We start from the raw sequence: 25,856 nt of genomic DNA, 5'->3' as shown, positions 1-25,856 counted from the left end.
GCTGCGCTCTTCCGAGAGCCGCCGCCGGGACTGCTGAGCGCTCGCCCGGGCAGTGGCGCGGCGGAGCTGGAGCCGACGAGGCGCGCGGAGGTCGCGGCGGCTGATCCGCGGAGATCGCGCCGGCTTCGCCATGAGCTTCCCTCGGCCCTTGCGCCGCTCCGTCAGCCTGAGCTCTGCGCGGACCCTGAGGCTCGTGGTGCTGGGACAGGGCGCCGTGGGCAAAACAGGTACCGTCCCGTCCACTCCCGGGGGTGCGGGTGTCCTTAAGCACAGGGGGCATTGGGGACGTTTCGCCATTCGAGCGCCGATCCTTTCCTCTCGGGGTGAGTAACCCGCGTCCCTTCCGACTCCACGTGGAGGGCCGGCCGGCAGCGCTCTCTTTCCAATCCGTAGAAATCGTCCCCTGCAGGCTGCGCTCCCGCCATTAGCGCCAAAAAGAAACTTTCCGGCTCGGCTAAGATCTTCTTCCTGGGTCTCGGATCTACAAAAGGCGCTGGCTCTGAGACAAGCCCTCCTTACCCCCAAAACACCTTAAAAACAATCTCCTTAACAATCTCCAAACTGAGCCGCAAAAAGCAGGGAAGGTCCCGCTGCCGCTCTCTCATCCTTCCTTTCTAGAAGTTAAACTCCCCGCTTGCAAACCGAATTTGCTGCTGAAAATTCCGGCCCGGTCCGGTCCGCTACCCTTCCTCATTTACGAACGCTTCTAACGCCTCGACGGGGCAGCCCCACCCGTTACACAGACGTGGGGGTTCCGCGGACGTTTCCCCGCAAAGTGTGGCCCCTTGAACCCCTGTGGACCTGCCGGAGCCAGTCGGGTAGAGAGAGTAGAAGACATGGCCGCTCGCCCTTCTTTCCACTGCTCCGAGTCTCATCTCGGTACCTGGTGAAGGACCACCTGGAGGGCACCAGGTTGGCAAAGGCTGATTTGGAGGGTTGCAGGCTCTCCATGCCTCATATAGACTCCCCGGGCGTCCGTTGATGTATATGTTAAACTTGCAAAGCAAAATTCCCTACTCAACATCTGTTTTAACAGTCAAGGAGTGATTGGTTTGTGTCCAGTGTTCCCAAGGACTGCCACTGCTGCTCACCTCATCCAGCCATCTTTACCAGGCTCCCAGTGACAGGGAAACCTCAGATAGCCCACCAGAAATTGGCTAGTAGTGGGCTACGGTTTGGCTTAGTGTACATATTGCCTTGCATTTCTTGCTTTAATTACTTTTGTCATTTAATCCCACTCATCCTCAGGGGAGTGCAGGGCAGTGGTGCAGCTGTGTTGTTTTAGACTCTGGACTTAATGGTTTCATGTACCACAACCTCTTTAGACAATGACGTGAATTACTTCAAAATGTGACAAGCCAGTGCTGCTGCATTCTGGGTGGGAGGCTTCTGCTCATTGTGCTGAGTGGGGTCCTGGACGTCTGTCTGTCTCAAAGCCATGCCTTGATAGCACCCTTGGTTCAGGGAAGCATATATGCCGTGTCTTCCTAAACAACAACCCTGTTGGGTAGGATGGCCCAAAGCCATGTGTGCTTCACGATGAGACAGGGATTGGGCAAAGTCACCCACTCTGCTGCGCTGCCCTGATTCTCCATGAAGTTAGGCTGAGAGACCTATGGCATGCTTAAGCCCACCCGTTGAGTTTTATAACCAAGGAGGGAATTGAAATGGGATATTCTGACTTAACTTAATTGTTCTCAGAGTACTTCCTACAAAATGTGCCCCCACCCCTTGTTGACATTGAGAAAGTTGTAAAATGATGTGTGAAAGAAGTAGAGGAAAATGCCTCCTTCAGCTTCTTTTGTGTGTTCAAACATGGGAGGAGATCAAAAGGAAGGGCATTTACAAAGCAGCTTTTTCATCCAGAGGATCAAATGGCTCAGGACCGCAATATCGCAATACTGTCCCTCTGTGTTCATCATCTGAGGCTCTTCTTCCTGAGCCTCCTCCATGTGAGGGTGGCAACACGAAAACAGGCCTTTTCTGTAGTGGCTCCCCATTTGTGGAATGCTCTATTTTGCGTGCCAGGTGAAAATATTCCTCTTCAACCAGGCCTTTGGCTGATTAATATTCTACAGCCTTTTAAATGTGTCTGTGGGAAGCAAGGGTTATTGTTTTGTTGTTTCTGTTTTAACTATTCACTTGTATTTTATTCTGTGAACTGCCTTGAGATCTTGTGATGAAAGGGCGGTATATAAATTTAATAAATAAAATAAATAAAAAATCAAGATCCTTTGCAGGTTGAAAGGACATTGAAATCCCATCCCCCACCCCCGCCACACACATACAATTCGCCGCTAGATGGTTGTTTCAGCAGACCCATATAGGTGTATTGCACATTTCCCTGCACAGTGGGATGTTCTGGGGTGTAATTTCTCTGGATAAAAGAGCACTGGAGACATATGATGCCTTTGCAATATATGCTTTATTTGCAAATGTACAACTAGAGTATAGTTGTTAAGCAAGCAGACTCCTGAAAACAAATAGCAGATTCCCAGAGGCATAGCAGATTCTCAGAGATCTGTGCACTTCCAGTTTTTCAGATAACTAGGAAAAGCTACATAAGACTTCAGTGCTTTCATTTTGGAGGAAAAAGAAAGTGCAATGCCTCCATCCTGAGCGTGCTCTTAGTTTAGATGAAGACCCTGCACTTGTGTTCTCCTGGAAATTGCTCCCTCCTGGCTGCTTTTTGTCATTGGATGTGATGTCTACTGCAAGCAAAACCAGTGGGCAAATAGCAGCCAAGTAGGTGATGGGATCTGGATCAGGAGCACCTCTTTAGATAAGGATTCCCAGCTGCTGTAACTCCAAAATAACAACAGCTAGGATAAGCAAGCTTATGTTAAACTACTAATATCCTATGTAGTTTGGCCCTAACTCTAGCTAGAAACTATCAGTGGCTCTTTTCCTCTTCATTCTTTGTTGGCATCCAGTCAGAATCCATAAACTGGCTGGTTCCTGTTCAGGAAAATGACCCACAAGCAATTGAAAAAAAAGTCATCTTCCTGAGTACTCATGCACAGGGCTCAATCCAGCCAAACTCACAATACCCCTCCCCTATCAAGAGATGAGTTAAATGCTTGTGGCTGCCAGCGTTGCTCAGTAAAAGACAACATAGCATGTTAACAAGAACAAAGAAAATGCAAGACGATACATGACATCATCAATACATGTTTGGTTTGTTTCCTCTGGACTAAAACAAATTAACTCTCACCATTCAGATCACCAGTATTGGCAAAAGGGCAATGTCTAACCCTTGAAGAAGGCTCTTGCCCTGGGCATGCCAGTTTATATCCTATTTAATTTCATGTTCATTAGGATGTCCTCAGCCACAGCCAGCCCCTCTCCTAGTCCTCCATCACTTGGGTGAGTTTCTAAGATGAACAGAGCTAACATAACATGGCGATGCAGAGAATCTCTCTGTACTGTTTTCCTAGAACTTCATTCCAAAAAGAAGCATCTGTATCACCGAAGGCTTTGTCATTAACATTAACATATATAAGATTTCCTGATGAAACTGGGAAAACATGCTGAGGCTGAAAATACAACCAGGTTTGCAGTGTTAGGTTTCAAAGACTTCCTGTTACTCGCCTCCCGTTTTCAGTCCAAATCCATAAAATTAGTCCAAAATTTAGTACCCCTTACTCACGGGTATGTAGCTGTCAAATTCGATGTTTTCAAGAAGAAAGGTCAGCGCTCATCGGCAGCAGCAGCGCGGCTTTGCATCCACGAAAAGAGCGATGAACTCACAGCGCCGCTCCCCCTTTCCCGTTCCGGAGTCCCTTACGGGGTTCCTTCTACGTTTCTGGGGGGGCTTTAGGTGCCCGCCGAGTCCCACGGCCACAGGCTCGCTCTGCCTGTGGTTTTTCTTGACGGGTCTCCACTTTGCCACAGCGGACGACCCTTTTTCGCGGAGCCCCTCTTCACAGGGTACGTTTTGCGCCGCCTCCGGAAGTCCCTTTAATTTGGAACTTTCAGAGGGGTGGTCATGTTAGTCTGTTGCAACAGAAATAACTTCTGGCAACCTGGAGATCAACATATTTATCATGGCTTAAGATTTTGCGGATTAGAGTCAATTTCATCAGATGCATGATGTGCAATCCTCAGTGGATAGGTGCTTATACATTGGTGTAAAGGGTGCGGGGGAAAGAGCAGGTATTGGAATCAAATAACAATGCAATGCAAAATCTGTTGTCTGTGACAGTTACTTGGAGCATACATGCATGTAAAATAAGTACAGCGAGCCCACACAGCAACAGTAATTGTTGACTTTAATTAGGAATGCTTGAAAAAAAGTTGAACAATTAAAGTTAACCTTTTTGGTGGTGTAATTTTTTATTACATTTTTCAAACATTTTCACAATAGTAAAGGTAAAGGGACCCCTGACCATTAGGTCCAGTCGTGGCCGACTCTGGGGTTGCGGCGCTCATCTCGTTTTATTGGCCGAGGGAGCCGGCGTGCAGCTTCCGGGTCATGTGGCCAGCATGACTAAGCCGCTTCTGGCGAACCAGAGCAGCGCACGGAAACGCTGTTTACCTTCCCGCCTGAGCGGTACGTATTTATCTACTTGCACTTTGATGTGCTTTCGAACTGCCAGGTTGGCAGGAGCAGGGACCGAGCAACGGGAGCTCACCCCGTCGCGGGGATTTGAACCGCCGACCTTCTGATCGGCAAGTCCTAGGCTCTGTGGTTTAGACCACAGCGCCACCCACGTCCCGTGGTGAATAATCTTCATCAAATAGTTACATGGTTTCATAAACCCTTCTGCAGGGTTTATACTCACACCTTTTCAACTGCATTTTATCTTTATCAATTAAAGTTAACATTTTAGCTGAGCTCTGTATTTTGATATCAGGATATAAATATGGGAAGAAGGCTCATTTTAATCAGTCAGCCAGTCATTTGATTTGTATGCCTGTTAAAACTATGCTCAAAGCAGCTTACAACATTTGAAGGATTACATACCGTAATTACAAACAACAAAACAAAAATAAAACTTCAAAAAGTAAACAACCAAACTGAACAATTTCAACGTAAATCATAAGCAGATATAAAGTAAAGATACAAAAAATTAATAACAGCTACACCCCCCCCTTCAGTGGCATCAGCTTTTGTAGCTGGAGTCAGTCAGCCCCCCCCCCCCCGGCCATATGGAAAATGCCAGCAAGGCAGGGAGCAGATCTTCTTAGACTCACAGCCAATATGGGTTTCAGTAATGGGAGTGATCAGTAATTTTATTTTAAAAGGCAATCCAAACAGATAATTTGGCAACAGCAACGTGCGCTGCTCACCACTAAGGGAGGCACTCACCTTTGCAAATCCCCATATTGCATATACTGTACACAAGTGTTGAAGCATGTCTCCCTAGGAGTTGCAGTCGTTGAACTTTTAGACTATGAGAGTCAAAAGGAATTTCACAGAAAGAAGCTAGACATTGCATTGCACCCATAAACCATATTGAATGTCATAAAGTCCTGAATCAGCAAGAGGTTCCTCGTGGGTAGAGCCATTGTGTGTATTCTCACCCCCTGCCCAGCTGCTTGCTTGCAGCATTGAACAGACTCATCTGTATAAAAGTTCTTACCATTGAGTAATTGCAAGTGAGATCTTTCAAAAAATAAATAGCAGATGGCAAGTGCAGTTGCTACTATTGTCACCTGAACACATAGCTCATTCAATTACTTCCCCCAGAGAATCCCAAGAATGGTAGTTTGTTAAGGGAACTTGGAATTGTATGAAGGGGAAATTACAGTTCCAAGATTCTCTGGGGGCAAGCCTTGTGCTTTATAGGTGCATTGGATTCACTTTAAATGTATGGGGTGGATCTACAGATACTTTAGTCAAGGGGGAAATCTAGAATGTTTGAAAGATTAAAAAAATTAAAAAGTAGAAAATTCCAAAAAAATTAGTAAGCGGGGAAGTGTGGTTGATCTGGACATTCTCACCAGTCAATTTTAGCAATGTAAAGCAGTTACTCTTTATGACTTCAACCCAGGAATGGGGAACTTATTGATTCCAACTCCCACTTGCCCCTTGGCATGGGCGTAGCCAGGATTTTTGTTGGGGAGGGCAGAACCGATGTGATTGGTCAAGTTAGGTATTTCTACTGTTTTACTTGATCTAGGGGGGTAGCTGCCCTTCCGCCTCCCCCACCCCACCCCGGCTATGCCCATGCCCCTTGGGGGTCATTACTGGACCATAGGTGGATCCATAAGGTGGATCACAACAACTGTAGCACTACCATACCAATACGTGCTCCTCCCCCAATAATAATCAAGAAGTGGTTTCCAAAATGCATGTTTGGACTAAAGGTGAAGGTCTGAAAAGGTGTTTGACTGATTATCTTGCCCAATATGATCTACTGTGTTTGGCAGTATCTTTCCAGGGTCTCAGCTAGAGATCCTTCTTTGCCTTGCCATCACAGATAAATTTAACTGAGATGCTAAGGATTGAGTGTAGGACCTTTTGCATGCCAAGCACGTACGCTTTCACTCAGCTACGCCCCTGTCCTGACATTTGTTTGAGTTGTAGCTTGTAGTGGTAGAGAGAGAAAAATACTAAGACTTTCTAAAACCAGTGCTGGTTGTGGCAATTTACACTTAGACAGGCTGTCTAGAAATGTGGAATAAGCCTTTCTCATGGCTGGAGCATAGAATTGGATTGTCTAGGAGCCATGGGGAGAGTGCGAGTCTCTGCTCATACCTTATTTTACTGAGATGGATGCCTGATTCATCTGGTCATTTATGATGTAGGAAAGAGGTGCGATGCAATCCCCCCCCCCCAAATCACTTTTGCATGATGAACATTTACAGAAACTCCAGGATAAAAGCAACCTGCTGCTCTGCTGCTTAACACCACTTGATTTTATAGATGTTTTATTGTCTGTTTTGTAATTGCAAGCCACCTGGAGACCTTGTTTACAGACAAGATCAAGGGATATAAATTTCAAGCAAAAATAAAGACTAGATTATGAACTGTAAATCTAAAGCTGTCAGAGTAACTCAAGTGGAAAAGGATTTGCTCTTACTTCAAAATCTTGACCCAATTACAACTTTCCCACTTAAAAACTTTTTCTCAGTCTCATTGCTTACAGGCAGAACTGAGGTTCTCTCTATATGAATTTCACCACCATGCAGGATGCTTTGATCTGTGGAGCGGAGACATCAGTCGGATCAGCTGTTCCCTATAAAAATGCTAGTGTAGGGGTGGGTAACATTTTTGGCTCCACAAGTGAAATTTGATAGGTGCGCAGGGCTACCCAGTTGTCAGTCAAATGGCATCACTGCATTGTCTAGCCCAGGCTTCCTCAACCTCGGCCATCCAGATGTTTTTGGCCTACAACTCCCATGATCCCTAGCTAGCAGGACCAGTGGTCAGGGATGATTTGAATTGTAGTCTCAAAACATCTGGAGGGCCGAGGCTGAGGAAGGTTTGCTCTAGCTGAAAAGGTTTAGTCATACATAAAGACTGGACTTGTAAGTAGCTTTTAAATGGCATGTTATCTTGTAACAAATTTCTTTCTAACAGTTTTTAATAACTATTACAGTGGTACCTCGGGTTAAGTACTTAATTCATTCCGGAGGTCCGTTCTTAATCTGAAACTGTTCTTAACCTGAAGCACCAATTTAGCTAATGGGGCCTCCTGCTGCTGCTGCGCCGCCAGAGCACGATTTCTGTTCTCATCCTGAAACAAAGTTCTTAAGCTGAAGCACTGTTTCTGGGTTAGCGGAGTATGTAACCTGAAGCGTATTTAACCTGAGGTACCACTGTACTGCATTTGACTGCTAGTAAAAAATAGGCTTTCAGTCTTCAAAGCTGTCTTCTAAAGACACACTGCCATGTGTGGGTGGGGGCAGGGTGGGGCAAACTTTGCAAGGGCTGGTGTGTGGATAGCTTCAGGGTGCTCACTGGGCCTCTTCCATTTCTGCCACCTGAGGCAGCTGCTTCACCCTGCCTCATGGCTGGGCCTGCCTTGGCCCTACCTGTCTTGGCAAGCAAGGTTCAAGGAGCCCTGCCAGTGTGGGCCTTTGAATCTTCTCCATTAGTTCCGGAAGCAGGACTTCTTTTGCTGCAGAAACCCTCTCTCACTCGGCAGTTTTCCCAGAATCATTGGATTTGCTTAACCGTGTGCATAAGAGTCTGACATGACCAGACCTTTGTTTGGAGGAGTACAAGGATGGGGTGCAGGTGGGGATGGTGAGCAGAAGAAGCTCCAAGTTGCAACTTGGCAACCCTAAGGGCACTAGTTTGATCTAACCACAAGGATCTCTTTCAACAGGCTTTCGTTTATTATGAGGCTCTTGGTAATAGGATATAACTTAGATAGTTGGATTTATTATATTTTTAAGGTGTGTATTTTTCACCTGCCTGGAGCTCTTGAGAGTAGGATGAAGGGAACAGAAGTAAGTCACCAGAGCTAATCTATTCTGTAAAGGCTTCTTGGTTTATAAAGGCACCCCAGCTTGATCTGCCTCTAAAACCATTAAGTGTTTGGTTTATCCATCAGCGCCCACATCACACTTTCTTTAAATGTTACCTGCAGCAAATTCTGCTCATGTTCAAGATGAATAGTTGGGCCTGGTCTCCGTGTCAACCTCCGCTTCTCTGGCCTTGACTCCTTCCTTGTAATAGGGCCTTCTGTTGTGTGTTTTCCCCCCTTGACATTTTTAATCTGTTTAATTGGGTTCTTAATATAGACCCATGCACTTTAGCTTTGGGAGTCTGCCCAGTTCCTGCTATTGAAGCAGGCACTTCCCAGAACTCTAGATTGATTTGTTCCACTGTCTTCCCCTTTGCCAGTGCAATCCTTAAAAGATGCAAGTAATTACAGGCTGCTGCATTTTGTTGCTTTACTCACCTGTAATATGGCACTCCATGGGTTGTCATTTCATAGCTATTTCTAGAAATTGCTCTCAAACTAAGCCCGACCCTCCTCACCCTGATGTTTTCCTTTGAGTCCTCTTTTTGCTCTGCCATACCGTCAAGACTGAATATATACCTTTCTATAGGGCAGAATATTGTGGTGATGCAATTCTGGGGAATGAGGGGTTTGGGGGCTCCCCTTTATCTAGTCTCCACCACCAGCTAAATATCTGCATCCTCCCTTGCTTCCAAATTGACTTCTTAGAGCACGCAGCTTGCCACTGGGGCTGTCTCTTGATCCAGAACTTCCCCCAGGGCCCAGCCTTACCATTAGGCAGAGTGAAGCAGCTGCCTCAGGCAGCTGTCATGAAAGCGCAGCAAATGTATTCAATTTCTTGTAATGTCACATTGTGTTCGATATTTTTATTCACCGCGTAGTTTATTTGCACGTTTTTAATGTATGTTTTATTGTTAGTCTCCATGGGCCTTCCCGTTGGAGGGCAAAACAGAGTAAGCATAAATAAATTACTTTTCTTGCAAATGCTAAAAACAAATACCAAGTTTGGGCTGTCTGGTTTCAAGGGGTGTTCTTGTTGCTGCTGCATGAATCATATTTCTCACTTATAACTTTGGAATTTGTGAGGAGAAACATAAATTCAAAATCTCTGTTCAAATGTTACCCATGAAATCCCACTTCCACCACTAAAGCCGGGGAAAAAGCATATTACCTTCAGTATGCACATAAAGTGAGAAGGGCAGAAACACAACTGATGATACAGTGGGACCTCGGGTTAAGTACTTAATTCATTCCAGAGGTCCGTTCTTAACCTGAAACTGTTCTTAACCTTAAGCACCACTTTAGCTAATGGGGGCTACTGCTGCCGCCGTGCCGCCAGAGCACGATTTCTGTTCTTATCCTGAAGCAAAGTTCTTAACCTGAGGTAATATTTGGTGGTGGATCAGTTCTTTAGGGCAGTGGGTCCCAAACTTTCCACCTCCCCAGGGACTGCTTGAAAATTGATGAGGGTCTTTACAGACCACTTAATAACATTTCTGTCTGTTGTAGCAATCGTAATGTGCTTTGCTGTTTGGTTTTCATTTTCATTTGATTGCTTCGTTTACTTCTTACACATTGCATTTCCATAGAATTCTAATTTTAAAACAATAAAAGACAATACAGTGGTGCCCCGCAAGATGAATGCCTTGCAAGACGAAAAACCCGCTAGACGAAAGGGTTTTCCGTTTTTCGAGGCGCTTCGCAAGACGAATTTCCCTATGGGCTTGCTTTGCAAGACGAAAACGTCTTACGAGTCTTGCGATTTTTTTCGCCCCCCCCTTTTCTAAGCCGCTAATAGCGCTAATCTGCTAAGCCGCTAATAGGGTTGCTTCGCAAGACGAAAAAACCGCAAGACGAAGAGACTCGTGGAACGGATTCTTTTCGTCTTGCGAGGCACCACTATATGAGAAATAAAAGGAGCTCAGAGAAGCTCCCCTGGCTGGGAAGGCGCTGCCTGCAGCCTCCTTATGTCAGCAGACTGCCTGAGCAGATGCTTAACTATTAGTCACTTTAGCTGCCACTCTGCTGGGCATGTCCTGGACCTTGTTTAGTGGTCAACCAATCCGCTGCTTGATAGACTCCAGGTTGCTCCTGGGTTCTAGTGCTGATCCTGTCACTGTTTATGTGTGCAAGGTCTACCAAGTGCTCTGTAGCATCTTGAATTGATCCAAATCTGCCGCCCCTCCCATCCTGTCGCTGAGGCACCTGCCTCACCTTGGCTCGTTATTAAGCCGGCCCTGATATTATATATTCGTTTCACCATGTATTTTTGTATATATTAGAAATTAAATGTTTAGAAAATGAAAAATCCAGTGCTGTAAGTCAGCACTGTCTGATTTCGGTCAGTGCCCACTGTGCCACATCACCCTGTTTAAAATGGCAGCTTGCAGACTCAGATGCCTGATGCTGATTGGACTGCTACCACTGGCTACTAGAGCTTCTGCCAGAGCCCAGCCTTACAGGTGAAGGCTTATTAGAGGGTACATCACCAAGATCCCCTCAAACCCAAAGTCCTGAAGGGAATGCTCCTGCAGGTATTCCTGGGCAAGGCAAGATGTTTGTTCCTGCCCATTGGTTCCCCATACCTGTAGCTGCTTCATAGATGAGTGCAATCACGGATACAGATTTATGTCTCATTCTTAATAAGAAATCTTGCTTAAGCCAACATCTATTACGGCTTTTTTTACAAACAAACCCAGTGATATGTGTGAATTGGTAACCGTGATGTATGCCCCTTGCTGCCCTGATTTTTAATGTATCTTTTCACATGATGTGTTAGCACCAATTTCTCTGGTAATGAATTCGTGACTGCACATTTCTTATCTGTGGAAAGGATCATGTTAAATATTGAGCTATATATGCAGATGTATGACACGGTGTTCTGGATGGAAGAAAGATTAATCTGGTGATGAGTCACTTCCCTCCAGCCATTTTTATATTTACTTTTAAAAACAACAACAAATTTATACTGCCTGTTTTCCCTTTTGGATTTTAGGGTGCTGTAGAATCCACTAATCATAACAAATGCAGTAATAAAACAATAAGTAAAACCCATTACAGTACATTATGCATTCTTGGGTTCACAAAAAGAACCTTTGGCAACTTTTGTGAGGAATTGTTGCTGGTGTTGCTCGGTGCTACCTAGAAAGGACAGCAGATTGACACGTCCTGACATTTCCTGAGGCTGCTGTGTTCCTTTTTCTTTTCTTTTTGTGGAGAAAATGTCAATCTGCTGAGTCCATCCAGTACATACCCTTAATATCTCTACCTGTGGTAGTCCGTGGTATTGTGACAAATTGTGTCCTGTTCATCCACCCTAGGTAAGATGTGTGGTATCCAAGGCCATCTGGGTTATTTTGGCACTTGAGGCAGAAAGTCCCACAAGTGACTGTCCCACAAGCACCTCTCCCCCTCCCTGGCAGCACAGTTTTGAGGAATAACAAGAATAATAGCCAATGCTTTGTTAACAATTTTCTGCCCTTCCCTGACACTCAAAAGTCACCTCCCTGGGGCAGCTGCTTCCCTCTACCTAAGGGCAGGGCCAGCTGCATGAGGAGAGCGTAATAACCATCACCACCTTTCTTTTGATGTGCTTTTGGACATTAGGGATAAAACCAGTGATATTTCTACCTCTTACTACCTGCAGAAAAGTTTTGAAATTGAACAAGACACGAGCCCTAAAAACATTAAGAGTTGCCCTGCTGAATTAGCCCAGTGGCCCATCTAATTCACCATCCTGTTTTCATAGTGGCCAGCCTAATGCTAATGGGATGCACAAAAGCAGGACATGAGCACAATGGCACTCTCCCTTCTTGTGCCTCCAACTCTTGACATCCCGGCTTTAAAAATTGTCTAAACTCATTTAACTCATTTTAAAGCTATGCAAGGTGGTGGCTATTGCTACATCTTGTGGGGCTTTTTAAATATATACTGTATATATATATATGTGTGTGTGTGTGTGTGTGTGTGTGTGTGTGTATAGTGAAACATCTTTATACCACTTTTTCAAAAACACCAAAGCAGTTTACAAAAAAATCCTCTGAAAGACAAAAGCATTAATAACAAAGTTAAAACATATAATAAACATGTATGGCCTTTTCAGATGCACTGTATAACATTTCTGGCTCCCTAAACCATGGTTTTGTAAGCCAGGAACAGCTGTCTGGTCTGTACACTTCTCCTTTGCATCCTGACCTCTTCCACTGACTTGGATGCTGTGATCCTAGTCTCGTCATGTCTTAAATGGGGGGACTGTGTTTTAATATTGACTTACCAACTAGGATCCAAAGCCACAGCTTTATCCTGGAGGATGATTATGAGGAGTGGGGGGAAGCATACAGCCCCAACGCTTTCTCCTGGCTTAATGAACAAGGGTTTATTGAGCAGGAAATGTTGCACCTCAACTGGCCAAAAAAACATGACGAAACAAGAAGTCTTACAACCTTTCCAAAAGGATATCAATGCAAGAAGTTGCATAACCTCTGTGGGACGGAGGATGCAAAGCTTTGGGACTGCTACTGGAAAAGCTCCATCCCAAGCTATTCCTGTCCAAACTTGATGTGTGAATGAAGCAGATTGTATGCCATCTAAGTAGACCTCTGCTGGCAACTGGTCTTGTGTGTGTATAGATGGTCCTTAAAATACAAGGGCGTGCAAGATCTTAACATGCTTGTGGGTCCTATTGGCATTTTCTCAATTGAATTTCCAGGCTCTGTTGTCCTTGGCTCAGAAACAAACACCGTGCAGCTACCGTAGCTCTTTCATTATGGGAACCTTATTTCTAAAGTTACTCCCTAAATGATGGGGACCCACAGAGTTTGTGCTTCGTCTGGGCCATAACCACATCTCCCTTTCACAAACAGGAGCCCACCCATCTCTTTTTCTGCCTCTCTCAGCCTCTGCCAAAACCACCTACATTCTTTAACCTCCCAACCCTGTGTGTTATCTTTGTCTGCAACTCTTCCCTCCGGCTGGCTGGCTGTTCTGTACAGAGTTCTCTGAATGTGTACTTGGAAGGATAACCAGTGCTTGGATAATCCAGTCCTTTGTGTTCTCTCTGGCTGTAAGTGATAGTTTGGTCTGTGGTGTGTGTTTACTTTTTTCCTTACCCCTAAACTTAGAAGAATGAGCTATATGGAATATGAAAGGACTCCTGATTACTAAAGCTGCCCACACAAGGCAAATTATGTTCAAATTATGGTGTCCTTTTTTCCCCTTCTTTAAAAAAAGAGTGTATGGAAACTGTTATTCTGATGGGTCCAGTGCTTATTTCCTTTGTAAGTTACTTACATTTTATACTTTTACTTAGATTTTATAGCTTTGAATCTCTTATATGCTGGGAGATAAGACAATACAGTAGCAGAAAGACTAGAGAACCACAATGTTTTAAGGACCCTATTGGGCCAAATTACTGCTTCAGCAGATGCCTTTTGCACCAAATTAATCCAGCACAAAAGGGATTTGAAATTTAGGGGCAAGCAAGGTATCCCAGATGAAAGGTTTTCCATTACCCTGGTCTATAAGATGATCCCACATCACACTCTTTTTAGACAGACCAGAGAGTGGGTGCACATGAGAAAATAAAAATTATCTCCAAATGGTTTTATTTTTGCTCCCTCTGCCTACCCAGCTATAATGATGGAAAGAAGACCTTAAGTTTTCATGACTTCTATTGTGTAGTAGGAAACAAGGCAAACTCCCTCGGGGACGAGCAAAGGGTCATACCAAAATATCTCCTCCTGTTCTCCCCAGAGTGATGGGTACAGATTCCCAGGCATAAAGGCTGTGGGGTGTGTGTGTGTGTCACGAGTGTGGCATGTTCGCTGTCAAAGGCATCTGGTTAGCTTGCAGAGCAGGGAAGAGAAGGGCTGCAGGCTATGTGCAGTCAAGGCGGTTTCCTGCACTGACAACTTTGCCTTGTCCATTCTCGCCCTCATTCGAAATACTCTTCCCATCCTCATTTTGAGAGGGTATGCTGTATCTTCACTGCAGGCTTCGACTTGTACCCCCTTCCCCACCCTGATGTTATTTGTCTCGGCTTGGTGTTTTGCTGCTTCTGAGGCCATGCTTCCATATTTTAATTTTAGGTGTGGGTGGGTTACAGAGAAGGCTTTTGCTAGCTTTTTGAGAAGAGGCATGGCTCATTCTTGCATATTATTGTCTCTGAGAGAGAGACAATATTGTCTCTGAGAGAGAGAATGATGGCTACTTCCCTTCATGTGCTTTAAGAAACACTGGTTGGCAGATCCAATGTCAGAATTCACCTCTACACGCCGTTCCTGGAAGAGCTCCAGATTAAAGGATGTGGGAGCGCTGGATTGAACTGTGCAGTGAGCCTCCACATGGCTCCCCTGGTAGCATTCACACATTCCTTTCTGCCCACCGCATTCCACCCCTGACTGTTCCTGAGTTTTGGAGAATGAGCCACCATTGTGCTTCTTGTGCTCATTCCAAGCTGCTCAAAAGAAAGTTTGGAGCCCAGGAAATCTGGCACTTACAGGTCCTTTGCTGCCTTTTCTATCCACCACCTTGCCGCCTCTATCTGTTTACTTCCAAAGTAAATGCTCATTGAAATGCTCATTGTGACCTTATGTGTGTTTTGGAGTTGTATAAGCTCACAGGACTTTGTTCAAAAGTAAATTCCACTTCAGTTTTCATGTGGGAAGCTTCTAAGAAAGTGCATCTGTGTGTGTGTGTGTGAGAGAGAGGGGGGGGGAGATGCATTTGTTTATTCCAGCCCATTACCTGGAAGTGCACCCCTTTCATTATCTTCATTTGTTGTCCCCAAAACCTCCTGCCAACAGTCATATGTCTTGTCCTTAAGACTCACCCACTGATCGGTTCCTTGGTCATGTGTGCTTTGTTATTCTCTAGGTGAAGCTTTCCCAACTGGGTGTCCTCTAGATGTCATCCCTGACAACAACGAATCATGCTGGTTGAGGGGGATGGTAGTCCAAAACATTTGGAGGTCATCAGGTTGTGGGAGGCTGCTGTAGACTACTGTTATTTCTGTATTGGTTTATTCCATTAATCATGTTTCCTTTTCCTTTTTCCAATGAAGCTTTGACAGTGAGATTCATCACTAAGCGATTTATTGGTGATTATGACCCAACTCTAGGTAAGTCTCACTTCTGGCTTATGTCTCTCGTACACATTCAGCGTGGTATGTATGTATGTATGTATGTATGTATGTATGTATTTATTTATTTATATTATTATGGAGAGTTGGCTCCGCAACCAAGAGCAATTGCCATTTAGCTCTCAAATACAAACTGTTTGAAGGAAGTGGTGAGGGTGATAGTTTAATGATAGTGCACATGCTTTGCATCCAACAGGTTACAGGTCCAATCTCTAGGTATGGTTGGGAAAGACTTTTGTCTGAGAACCTGAAAATTTGGTACCAGTCGGTGTTAGATAATACTGCGCTAGATGGTCTGGCTCATTATAAGGCAGCAGCCTATATTCTTATGATGGAATTGGGGAGGCTAACTAGTGCTACTACTTTCATACAGCATCAATGGACTCTCTACTTGGTGAAAATAATGTCAACGATTGGACAAGATGCTGTGGTGGTGAGCTGAAGGTTTAGTGCAAAGAGTACCTAGCACTTTGTTCATTTCTCCATTGCCATCTTGCTCCATTTACCAAGCAATTACATTCTAGAAAATGCCTTGATATTGGACCAATCAAGCTGAATCTCCGCTGGGCTGAGTGTCTGTTCTTTGAATATAATAATAGAGCAAAGCACCATCTGAAAATCCTTTCATAGTTCCCCAGAAAGCCTACTTTGCCTCCAATTCACTAGTCATTTTGAAAAGTTAGGTCATTATGTACATGTTGTCATTTAGCCTAGAGAGGCTGACAGTCTCCTATCTGCAAGGGATCCCACCCCCACCACACCCCAATTGTCAATTTGGGAGAAACTCGTGGAAAATTAGATTAATACCTGTTCAGTCCTACATTTCCTCATTTTTGTTTTCTTTGATGGCGGAGGTATTCTGCACAAAAGCAAGAGCTATCCCTCCTCCAACCTCCAGACTCTTCAGATCAGGTACCTAGATAACATGCATGTGTCCTGAAATTACTGCATTTTCAACAAGGCAAAGAAGCCTGCCTTGGACAGAGCTGGAAGCTGATAGCTCTGAAAAGAGATGGAGTGATTTGTGAAGTGTTGGGCTTGAAGAACTAACAGGAACTAGTTTGGGATACTGGAGCCCTCAGTAAGGCTTCCTGCTGTGATGTTGTAATAGCAACATAAACACCTCCATTTGGAGTTACATATTTAGAGGTTATGCTGTTAGTCCATCTGGCCTTTTGAGGATGGTGTGGGAATAACATCGTGTGGGTTGCAGCTTCCTGAATGGTTACTAAAAAGGTTTGTTGATGTTTTCTTCTTTTTCTTCAGAGTTTTCCGCCCCTCACAGCTGAAAAGCAACTTGCCATTTCTGTCTTGTTTTTTCAGCATTTTTTATTCTTGGGCTGGGTTGAAATCCTATGCACACACTTTTTTTTTTTTTAAGGAAATAAGCCCTTATTGAACACAGTGAGGATTACTTGCAAGCAAGCATACATAGGATTGCACAGCATGTCACAGAATTCACTGTGCACAAAATAGAGTAATTTGGCTGCTCTGTGGAAGTCAGAGAGGGCTGTTGGTGGGGAGGGTAAGCAGAGGGAAAGACAGAATCACCTTTATTCTTTTCCTTTTGACAGAGAGGCATAATTGCCTGCCTTTGGGTATATTATTCTCCTCACAATGTGACTAGACAATATATGGCACGTCCCCACCCTTTAATCCACAGTGCATATGGACAGGCTCCTTTATCAACACATAGATCTTGAGCAGGAGAAGAATAGCCCTCGAGGCCAAGATGACTTAATAAGGCTTGTGGGAGCCTGGACATTTCATAGTTAGAGGGCATGTGAGGTTTCAAGATGAGAACAAGGTGTTTGGGAAGAAATATGTTGCTGTGCACAGCTGCCATTCAGGGCATCTTTTGTTCACTAGGTGGCCTTTTCTGCCTTCCTTGGGCTGAATTTTGCCAGAACAACTGGTGCGCTTTCATTTTAAGTCACTGGCAAAGTTCCCTTTACCGTCATGGTCCTTCCCCCACCCCACCAAGACTAGTCCCAGAATCTCTTCATTTTGAAACTTTAGCTCACACTGCAAACAGGAGGCTGGGCTCATAATGAACTTTCAGTGATGATGGGCTATATTTCTATCCACAGTCACAGTGTGGCCAGCTGCCATTGCAGGTAATAGCCTGCATACTACAAACCTCTCTGTCCATTTGCACCCACACCCACCCACACCCAATCTACTTTTCATCTCTCCTTCTGGATCCTCACACTTTTAGTTCCTCTCTCCTTCTACATCCCACCCTTCTCTGAGAGGCCTTGTTGTGTCTGAGGTGAGGCAGGGGGCATTTGGGAAGGGGCTCTTCTGTTTTGGCACCCCACTTGTGGAGCTGTCTCCTTTGGAAGGCTCACCTGATGCCCACCAAAATCCTTTAAAAATAAATAAATTATTGGGTTTGAAGAGTTTTGCCGTCTGACTTTACCTGTTCAATAGCAGGCTATAGTGTTTTCTTGAGTTTTATATTTTGATTGTAAACTGCACTGGAAGTTCTCGAATAGAAAGGTGGTATATAAAAATTAATGATGAGGTTAATAAAAAAATACAGGTGCATAAGATTTCTCTGCAGTGCAAGACGTGTAGGGGGATTTTCATGCTGGGCTGTGTACTTGCTTGTGAGCAGAACCAGGAGGGCAGACAAAGGAAGAGAGCACTCTCCACTCAGCATACTTTTAGCTTTTATTTTTAATTCTGCTTTGCGCATATGCCAAGGGATTTCTCATACATGTTTTATGTTCCACAGAGATGATTTATAGGCACACAGCTGTCATCGATGGAGAGATGGTGCATTTTGAAATTCTTGATACAGCAGGACAGGTAAGGTTCTGGTCACTATATCTCAAAACGAGGGGACTGGGAAGGGGCCAGAAAAAAGCCACAAAAATTTCCCAGAGGGCTTGGGCTATAAAATTTGGGGCCATAAAATTTGAGGCTGTTTATCTTGGAGAGAGGAAAGACAAGTAAAGGGGGGACATGATAGAGATGCATATAATTATGGCTGTTGTGGACAAAGTCAGTAGAGGCATTTTGTCTCTTTTTCTGATAATATCAGAACCTGGGGCCATCCAGTAAAGCGGAATGGCGAGAGATTCGGGACAAACAAAAGGAAGCACTTCTTTCCCCAGTGCAGAGATAACTTAAGGAATTCACAGGCACAATATGTTTTGACAGCCACCAACCTAGATGGCTTTAAAGGGGATTAGATAAATTCACAAAGAATGAGACTTAACAATGGCTATTATTCATAAAGGCTATATTCTGCTTCTAGAGGCACCATGCCTCTGAATACCAGTTACTGGGAAACAGTAGCAGGAAAGGGCTCTTACCTTCAAGTCTTACTTTGCTGTTGTCTTTTTAATCAGTATTTTTAGGTTTCTTTTCTGTCCAAAGGCCTTCAACATTGCTTAGACAAGATAGACAAATCCAAAATCAATAGAATCAAACTATATAAAAAGACAGACGCAAAGCAACAGCAAACATTTCCAGTCATTAAAAACCTCAGAGGCATCTGGTTGGTTGCTGTGCTGAACAGGATGCTGTGCTAAGATGAACCACTGGTCTCAAGCAGAAACATAAACTAATAATAAAGCGGTGGGCTAAGAACTGGAAAACTCAAGATCTACCCACACTGGAAGAGTGGCAGATGCAACTGATGGACTATATGGAACTGGCCGAGATGACTGGCAGAATCCGAGACCTGGGAGAGGAGAGGGTTTAAGAAGACTGGAAGAAATTTAAGATTTATTTTTAAAAAATTGTAATTTGGTTGAATGTTAAGAAAGGATGCTAGATCATAAATAATTGTGCACCACTAAACTAGATGGAATTAAGATGACAAGTAAGTTGAGGAAAAATTATAAACCTATTGGAGAATTAACAGATTAGAGTTAAATGAATGTGACACAAGATTGTAAACAAGATGATAAATTGCAGGCAAGAATTGACAATGATGCAAATGGGAGTGGGAGATGTGAGGGAGTCCAAAGAAGATACGAAAGTATGTTATGATATACGTTATACTGTTTTCTATCTTTGCATTTATGTTTAAAAACTTTAATAAAATATATATTTAAAAAAATAATAATAATAAAGCGGTGGAGGTGGAAGCTGGATGTCCCCTTACCTACTTTCATTCTGTAAATGAAGTGGGCAGTTAAATTGCGTTAAAGGGTAAGTAATCCCACCTGGCTGGGTTTCCCCAGCCCTAAGAAAGAGAGTGCCTTAAGAAATATGTTTCTGAGATGTAAACAGTGTAGTGGCTAAAAGGGTGAGCAATGAGCCTGGAAATCCCCGAACCAAATTTGTATTAGTTGTGAACTTACTGTCCAGCCAGTGTCTCTTAGCCTTGACCCCTCTACTGGAATTATACTGACTGATCTCACATAGTTGCTGTAACTTTTATTCCAATAAAAAGGAGCCAATGTGCTGGTTACATGGTTAGAGTGTTGGACTATGACCAGGAAGATCTAGATTCAAATCTCTACTTTGGCAAAGTCTCAACATGTTACTGGAAAAAGGACATTATCTATCTATCTATCTATCATCCATCTATCTATCTATCTATCTATCTATCTATCTATCTATCTATCTATCTTTATTTATGCATACATACATACATACATAGATACCCTGCCCATCTGGGCAGCTTCCAACAAAAATAAAAACGTAATAAAACATCAAACATTAATAGAAACAATCTGATCCAACATAAAAAAATCAGAATAACTTTAAAATAAACAACTTATATCAAATAAAGCAATATTCAATAATCCATTAGACTCTAATAGTAAACAGTAAAATTAAACATCAGCAAATAATAATTAAACAGTTTGCACTTACCAATTACAATTAGGAATTACTAATCTATAATCAATAAAAATAACAACAAATCACAATGCCATTATAAAATGGTAGCATGTCCTCATACAATAAATAAATGCCTACATTATTTCAGTGTAAGCATCAATAATGTCTGTTTCCAAATAAGTTACTTTTAGACACTGTACTGCTCTCCCTTCCTGAGCAACATTGCACAATTGAATTTAAATCTAACTTGTCCCATTTTAAAGACACAGACAGAATGTAGCATGGTCTGTTAGGGAAGGATGGGAGCTTAGTTACAGAGCATCTGCTTTGCATGTAGGGGGAGGTGTTGGCAAGCGCAGGGGAACTCTGAAGCTTGCAGAAGCACAACAAACTTTAGGGGAAAACACCCAACAGCCCATGATGGCTGAGGATGCCCATTGGGCGTAGAAAGGTGATTGATTGTTGTTGGGGACATGGAATGGAGTAGCTGGAAACTTGAACAGAAGTTCTTCACATTACAACCTTTTGTTGCAGGTCCCACTTGTGAGTTTATCATTTCATTTTCTCTGTCTCTATTGGCCAAAGTAGATGAATTGTGGCTGACCAAATCTGGGATCTGGATGACCACCAAACAACTGTCAAGTGGGCTGGGTGGGGAAAGATTCAATCTGCAGAGGAGAACCAGTGACCAGAAAGGGGGTACATAACCACCATTGGTCATTGGGTACAGATGTTGTGAGCTCTTTGCAAAGAAGGTGCCATGCTTATACAGATTTGCGATTGGTCTCTCTGTCCTAGGAGGAGGACTCTCTACAAATTGAAGAGAAGATAAAGTGGGGAGATGGCTTTGCTGTGGTTTACTCTGTCACTGACAGGTGCAGCTTTGACGAAGTCATGAGGCTCTGCTTCCTCATCAACCACATCCATTCCAGCCCAAAGCGGAGCAGCGCGAGTGGAGAGCCGCCCGTCGTGATTGTCGGGAACAAGAAGGACCTGCAGTTTGACCGCATGGTGTCCTCTGAGGATGGGGAGAACCTCTCCAAGGCCCTGAAGCATCCTTTCTACGAGATCTCTACCAGGGACAGCTATGAGGAGACGGTGGTGGTTTTCAACACTTTATACAATGAGCTGATGAAGCAAGGTCATTTTTCCCCAGGGTCCTTCAAGAGGCGAGCAGTGTCGAAACTAATGGAAAAGATCCCGAAGATTCACGCCAACTCGACTCTGGCCTCGGGTGGCAGGAGCCTGAGCTTCAATTCCTTCAGGGACTACATCCCGGAATGAACTTCTGCACAGGCCATTGTGAAATGATGGGCAGTTTACACAGGGACCAGCTGGAGTTGGCAAGGGAGAGTGTGCAGAGCTGGTGAACTGACAAGTCCAGAGACCTGTGCATTGTTAGGAAAGGTGTTCTTTCCCCCTAACTACCTTTAAAGGCAGGGAGGTCACAGGGTGACCCTAGACCAGCTTTGTGGTACAGCAGTACATAAGACCAACCTGACTTGGTCAGACCAAAGGTCCACCTAGTCCAGTATCCTGCTGTGAACAGGAGCCACACAGATGCTTCTGGGAAGCTCACCAGCAGGATATGAAGGCAATAATCTGCCCCCCTCCCCCCGTTTCCACTTCTGGTAATTGGTATACAGAAGTATACTATCTCTATAGCTGGAAGTTCCATTTAGCCATTATGACCAATAGCCATTGATAGACCTACCCCCTGTGAATTTTAAAGCCTTCTTTGCTGGTTGCCATCGCCACATCTTGTGGCAGCAAATTCCATAGCTAAGGCTGATGCGCCACATTTTCTCCTTGTAGAGATTAGTCTTCTAAATCCTGGGTGGAAGGGCAGCTGTGAATGTTCCTTTGGTCCATGGTCTGATTATTATTTTTGGGCACACAAGAAAGCAAGGAAAAGTGAAAGTGGATGCCTTTGCCAAGGCTGGACTCTTGATGCGGAGCTCCGCACCAGCGCAGTCTTGTTGAGTCAGTCTTGTTGGAAGGAGGGGTGGTGGGATCTACAAGTTTTGCAAAAGGCTTTTTAAAAGGCTGATTAAGATGTGTTCTCATCTTCCTGGCTCTTGCTAGTATGTTATTGCTCATTCCTGTCCATCAGCATAATGGTTTATGCATCTGACCTTTTTCCATAATGAACCAAGGCCAGTGGCCCCACCAGTTTTCTATACAGTACAGTCAGGATCAGTAGAAGAACATGTTGGAAGTGGCTGAATAAAGGTTTGGTTAGAAGGGAGTTCTGTTTACATTGAGCAGCAGTGCCATGTGACCTCATGGCAGGAAGCACTGAGGTCAGAGAATAGGGAAGTTCATGGAATTGTGGAGCTTCAGGCTGCAAAACAATGCACACTATCCTAGAAGTGAGGCCCACTGAGGACTGTAGGACTTACTTTTGAGTAAACGTGCATAGGATTGCACTGTTAGTGACCAGAAGCGCATCAAGTGTGCCATAAGACAGCTTCTTCCACCACCAATCTTCCTGTGTAGTTAGTACCATCAGTATTCAGATAACTGACTTTTTATTGGTGTGTAGATGTCATAGCAGGGAGCACTTTCAAGTCTCTCCTCCTTTCTGGCAGATTTTTTTTCTTGAAGTAGGAACATAAGAAGCTGCTTTAGGGCAATGGTCGAACCAGCCAAGTACTATTTGTCTTAACCAGCAGCCAACTCTCCAGTATCTCAGCTTTGTCCATCGTGTTCATTTCCTGCTCTTTATTTAACTGGAGAAACCAGGGATCGAACCTGGAAGCTTCTGCTTGCAGAGCATATGTTGTGTCATTGAGCTATGGCCCTGACCCAAATTAGTTATTTCTTCCTCTTTGAAGGCTGCATCCATTGTCATGCTAATATACTTGTAGGCACTTGCTGTTCTGGAAGGAAAGATGACAGACTTGTTCCACAAAGGCTTCCATTCTACCTTTCAACACTGGAAAATAGCATTCTGTTTGCCTCCTGATTCCTTCACTGACTTCTGTATAGGCAAATCAGAGAAGCTCTGTGCATTGCAAACACAGATATTTTAGATGCAGCTTAAGGGGTTCTCCATAGATCTGAAAATAATAAACATATCTGCCTGCTCTTCAGCAAAACCCCAGGGCCATCTTTTGCTTATTTCTGACAACAAAAGGAGCTGCCTTCACGCAACAAGTCTGAGAACATAGCTCCCTCTTGAAACCCATTTGACTCTTAGATCCAAACTAAGCATATTTAAAGTCAGCTTGTGTGGCTTTATAATTACATTCTGTATTGTAAAATGATATGGTACTCTGCTGTTAACTAATAGCTGTGTACAAGCAGGAAATGGAATAAGAGTATATGAGGTGGGCGTGGTGAGAGGAGTACAGCTAAAGGGAGAAATACAATGAAGCCGGAACTAGATGATACTGGAGGTTTCCAAGATCTGGAAGCCGCGAGAAGTTGTGGACTGCAACTCCGATCAGCTCTATAGCCAGAGCTTGAAAGTTGTAGTCCAGATCATCAGAAGGGCACCAATTGGGCTATCCCTGCCCTAGGCCTTTTGCGGTGGTACAAATCTATTCCTGTGTTTTATTTCAAAAGTGGGCATTGCCACTGTGAATCTACTTAAAATGGAACAGAATTCTTTCGTTTTTATCCAAGGTTACTAAAATAAACACTTTCTTAGATTTGTGGCATTGTCAGCTCAATAGCTGCCACCTGGGTTAGGAGCTTGACTCTCCCTCTCCCTGCAGTATCTAAATCAACACTGTTCCATGGGGCGCCCTGCAGTGATCTCAAGAGAATGAGTAAGTGTGAAATAAAAATCTCTTCAAAGCCCCAATCACAAATCCAGGCATATGTTCAAAACAAAGGCTTAAAATTCTCTCAGGATGCTTGACTTTTTAAAGGAGCCAGGACTAAAAATTTCCTTTCCCTCTTTTAAGTAGCCTAGCAGAACTATTGTTGGATTGACTGCTAAAGTGGTTTGCTTTCACAGTCAAATGCTATTCTGGTTTGTCTCATGGGCGGGCGGTTATACCTATATCAACTGAAATTTCTAAGAAGCAAATTCTAAATTAGAGTCTAGGTCTGTTTCTACAGGTGAAGGCTGTTAGCTGGAAGATTTTTTATTTGCTAGCCATAGAGAATATTCAAAAAAGATTTTAATTTAAAGGCTGATTGTATGTGTCTTCAGTAAATTTTCCTGTTGAAGAGGTCAGGAAAGCTAATCCTCATGAGAGCAGCTTTAGATATTTGCATTGTTTTATACAACTGTATTCCAGCCACTGGAAAGTGCATAGCATCCTTTCTGATACCTTCTGTTATTAATGGATTCTGCTGAACCTGTCATGGGAACTGTAAAATGTACTTGCAGTGGTATATAGATTGGATTTTCTAGGAAAGGGGATGATGATTCACATATATTGTTATAAAAATTAAACTTGTCCAGCTCTTTACAGCCACTTACACCACCTTCATCCAGGTTTCCAACCTCTCACAGCCAGAAAAATCTCACATCCCCACCAGTCACTGAAAATGGCGGCTACTGTAGTTTTCACAAAATACACAGTATTTCTCATACTGCGACTTGATTGGCAGTACATAGTTACTTGCCTAGCTGCCCTTTGTGACAGACAGTAAAATTACCCCCCCAAAAGCAGTTTATGTGCTTCTTCATCAAATGGAAACTTTAATTTGCCAGAATTAAATTTCACCCCCTAAAATGACGTGTTGTACTAGAACATAAAAAGCCCTTTTCCTTTTCCACCGAGGAATCCATGTGTGTGCTTCCTGTTCTGTTAAGCAACTTTCCACCAGCCATGGAGGTACTGCAAGGAACTGCTGCTTGTTTTATATACACGCTCATACACATAAGAGAACTGAAACAATCCTGCCTCGATGGGTGCCTCCTCCCCAAAAGTACAAACCTTGTACAATTGTTTGTTCCACAGTTTGGGGTTCCTTGGGCAAGATATTTATGGTACACACACACACACACACACACACACACACACACACACACTCTTGCTGCTTCTTGTTCACTTTCCCATAGGGCTGGAGGTTGGCAAGCAAAGGTTGGCTGGGTGAAAGAGGAGGAACAGTATTCATTGCCACTTTTGGGAGAGGGCAGTTAGTGAGTGGTAATAGCTGCTGCTGTTCCTTGCCTCAATGTCACTTGCCCAACTGGATGGCTGAGTGAGCAAACAGATAGCAGCGAGGTGCAGCCACAGGGGACTTGGGGGAGTGGACCCTTGTAAGACACTGGGACCCTCAGCATCTGCCCACGAATACTGGGCAATGGATGGAAATTTCTCTCAAAATGTAAATGCCATTATTTTTAAATACTTCATAATGTATTTTACATGTATATACTTTTTTTCTTATAACTTCCATTGCATTTTGTAGACCTGGTGCCAGAAATCTTAATGGTTTGCTGAGGGTGAAGAAAAGCTGCCATCTTCAGCAACTGTTTTTATGTGGAGTGGTGATGATTATTCTGTGAATTAAAAAAATAATAATTCTCA

General features: G+C 43.8%; 1 protein-coding gene across 1 annotated transcript; it reads left to right on the top strand.

The window, feature by feature from the left end:
• The first annotated feature begins 13 nt into the window (after positions 1–13).
• Positions 14–25,856, top strand: LOC309331523 (ras-related and estrogen-regulated growth inhibitor-like). Its single transcript, XM_081843761.1, has 4 exons — positions 14–227; positions 15,481–15,537; positions 18,299–18,372; positions 21,160–25,856. The coding sequence occupies exons 1-4, from the start codon at positions 131–133 to the stop codon at positions 21,643–21,645; spliced, it is 714 nt and encodes a 237-aa protein (XP_081699887.1). The 5' UTR covers positions 14–130; the 3' UTR covers positions 21,646–25,856.

This window comes from Podarcis erhardii, assembly GCF_964252035.2.
Source record: "Podarcis erhardii genome assembly, chromosome: 1".
In the NCBI taxonomy this organism is placed as follows: Eukaryota; Metazoa; Chordata; class Lepidosauria; order Squamata; family Lacertidae; genus Podarcis; species Podarcis erhardii.
This window is presented reverse-complemented; position numbering and strand designations above follow the sequence as displayed.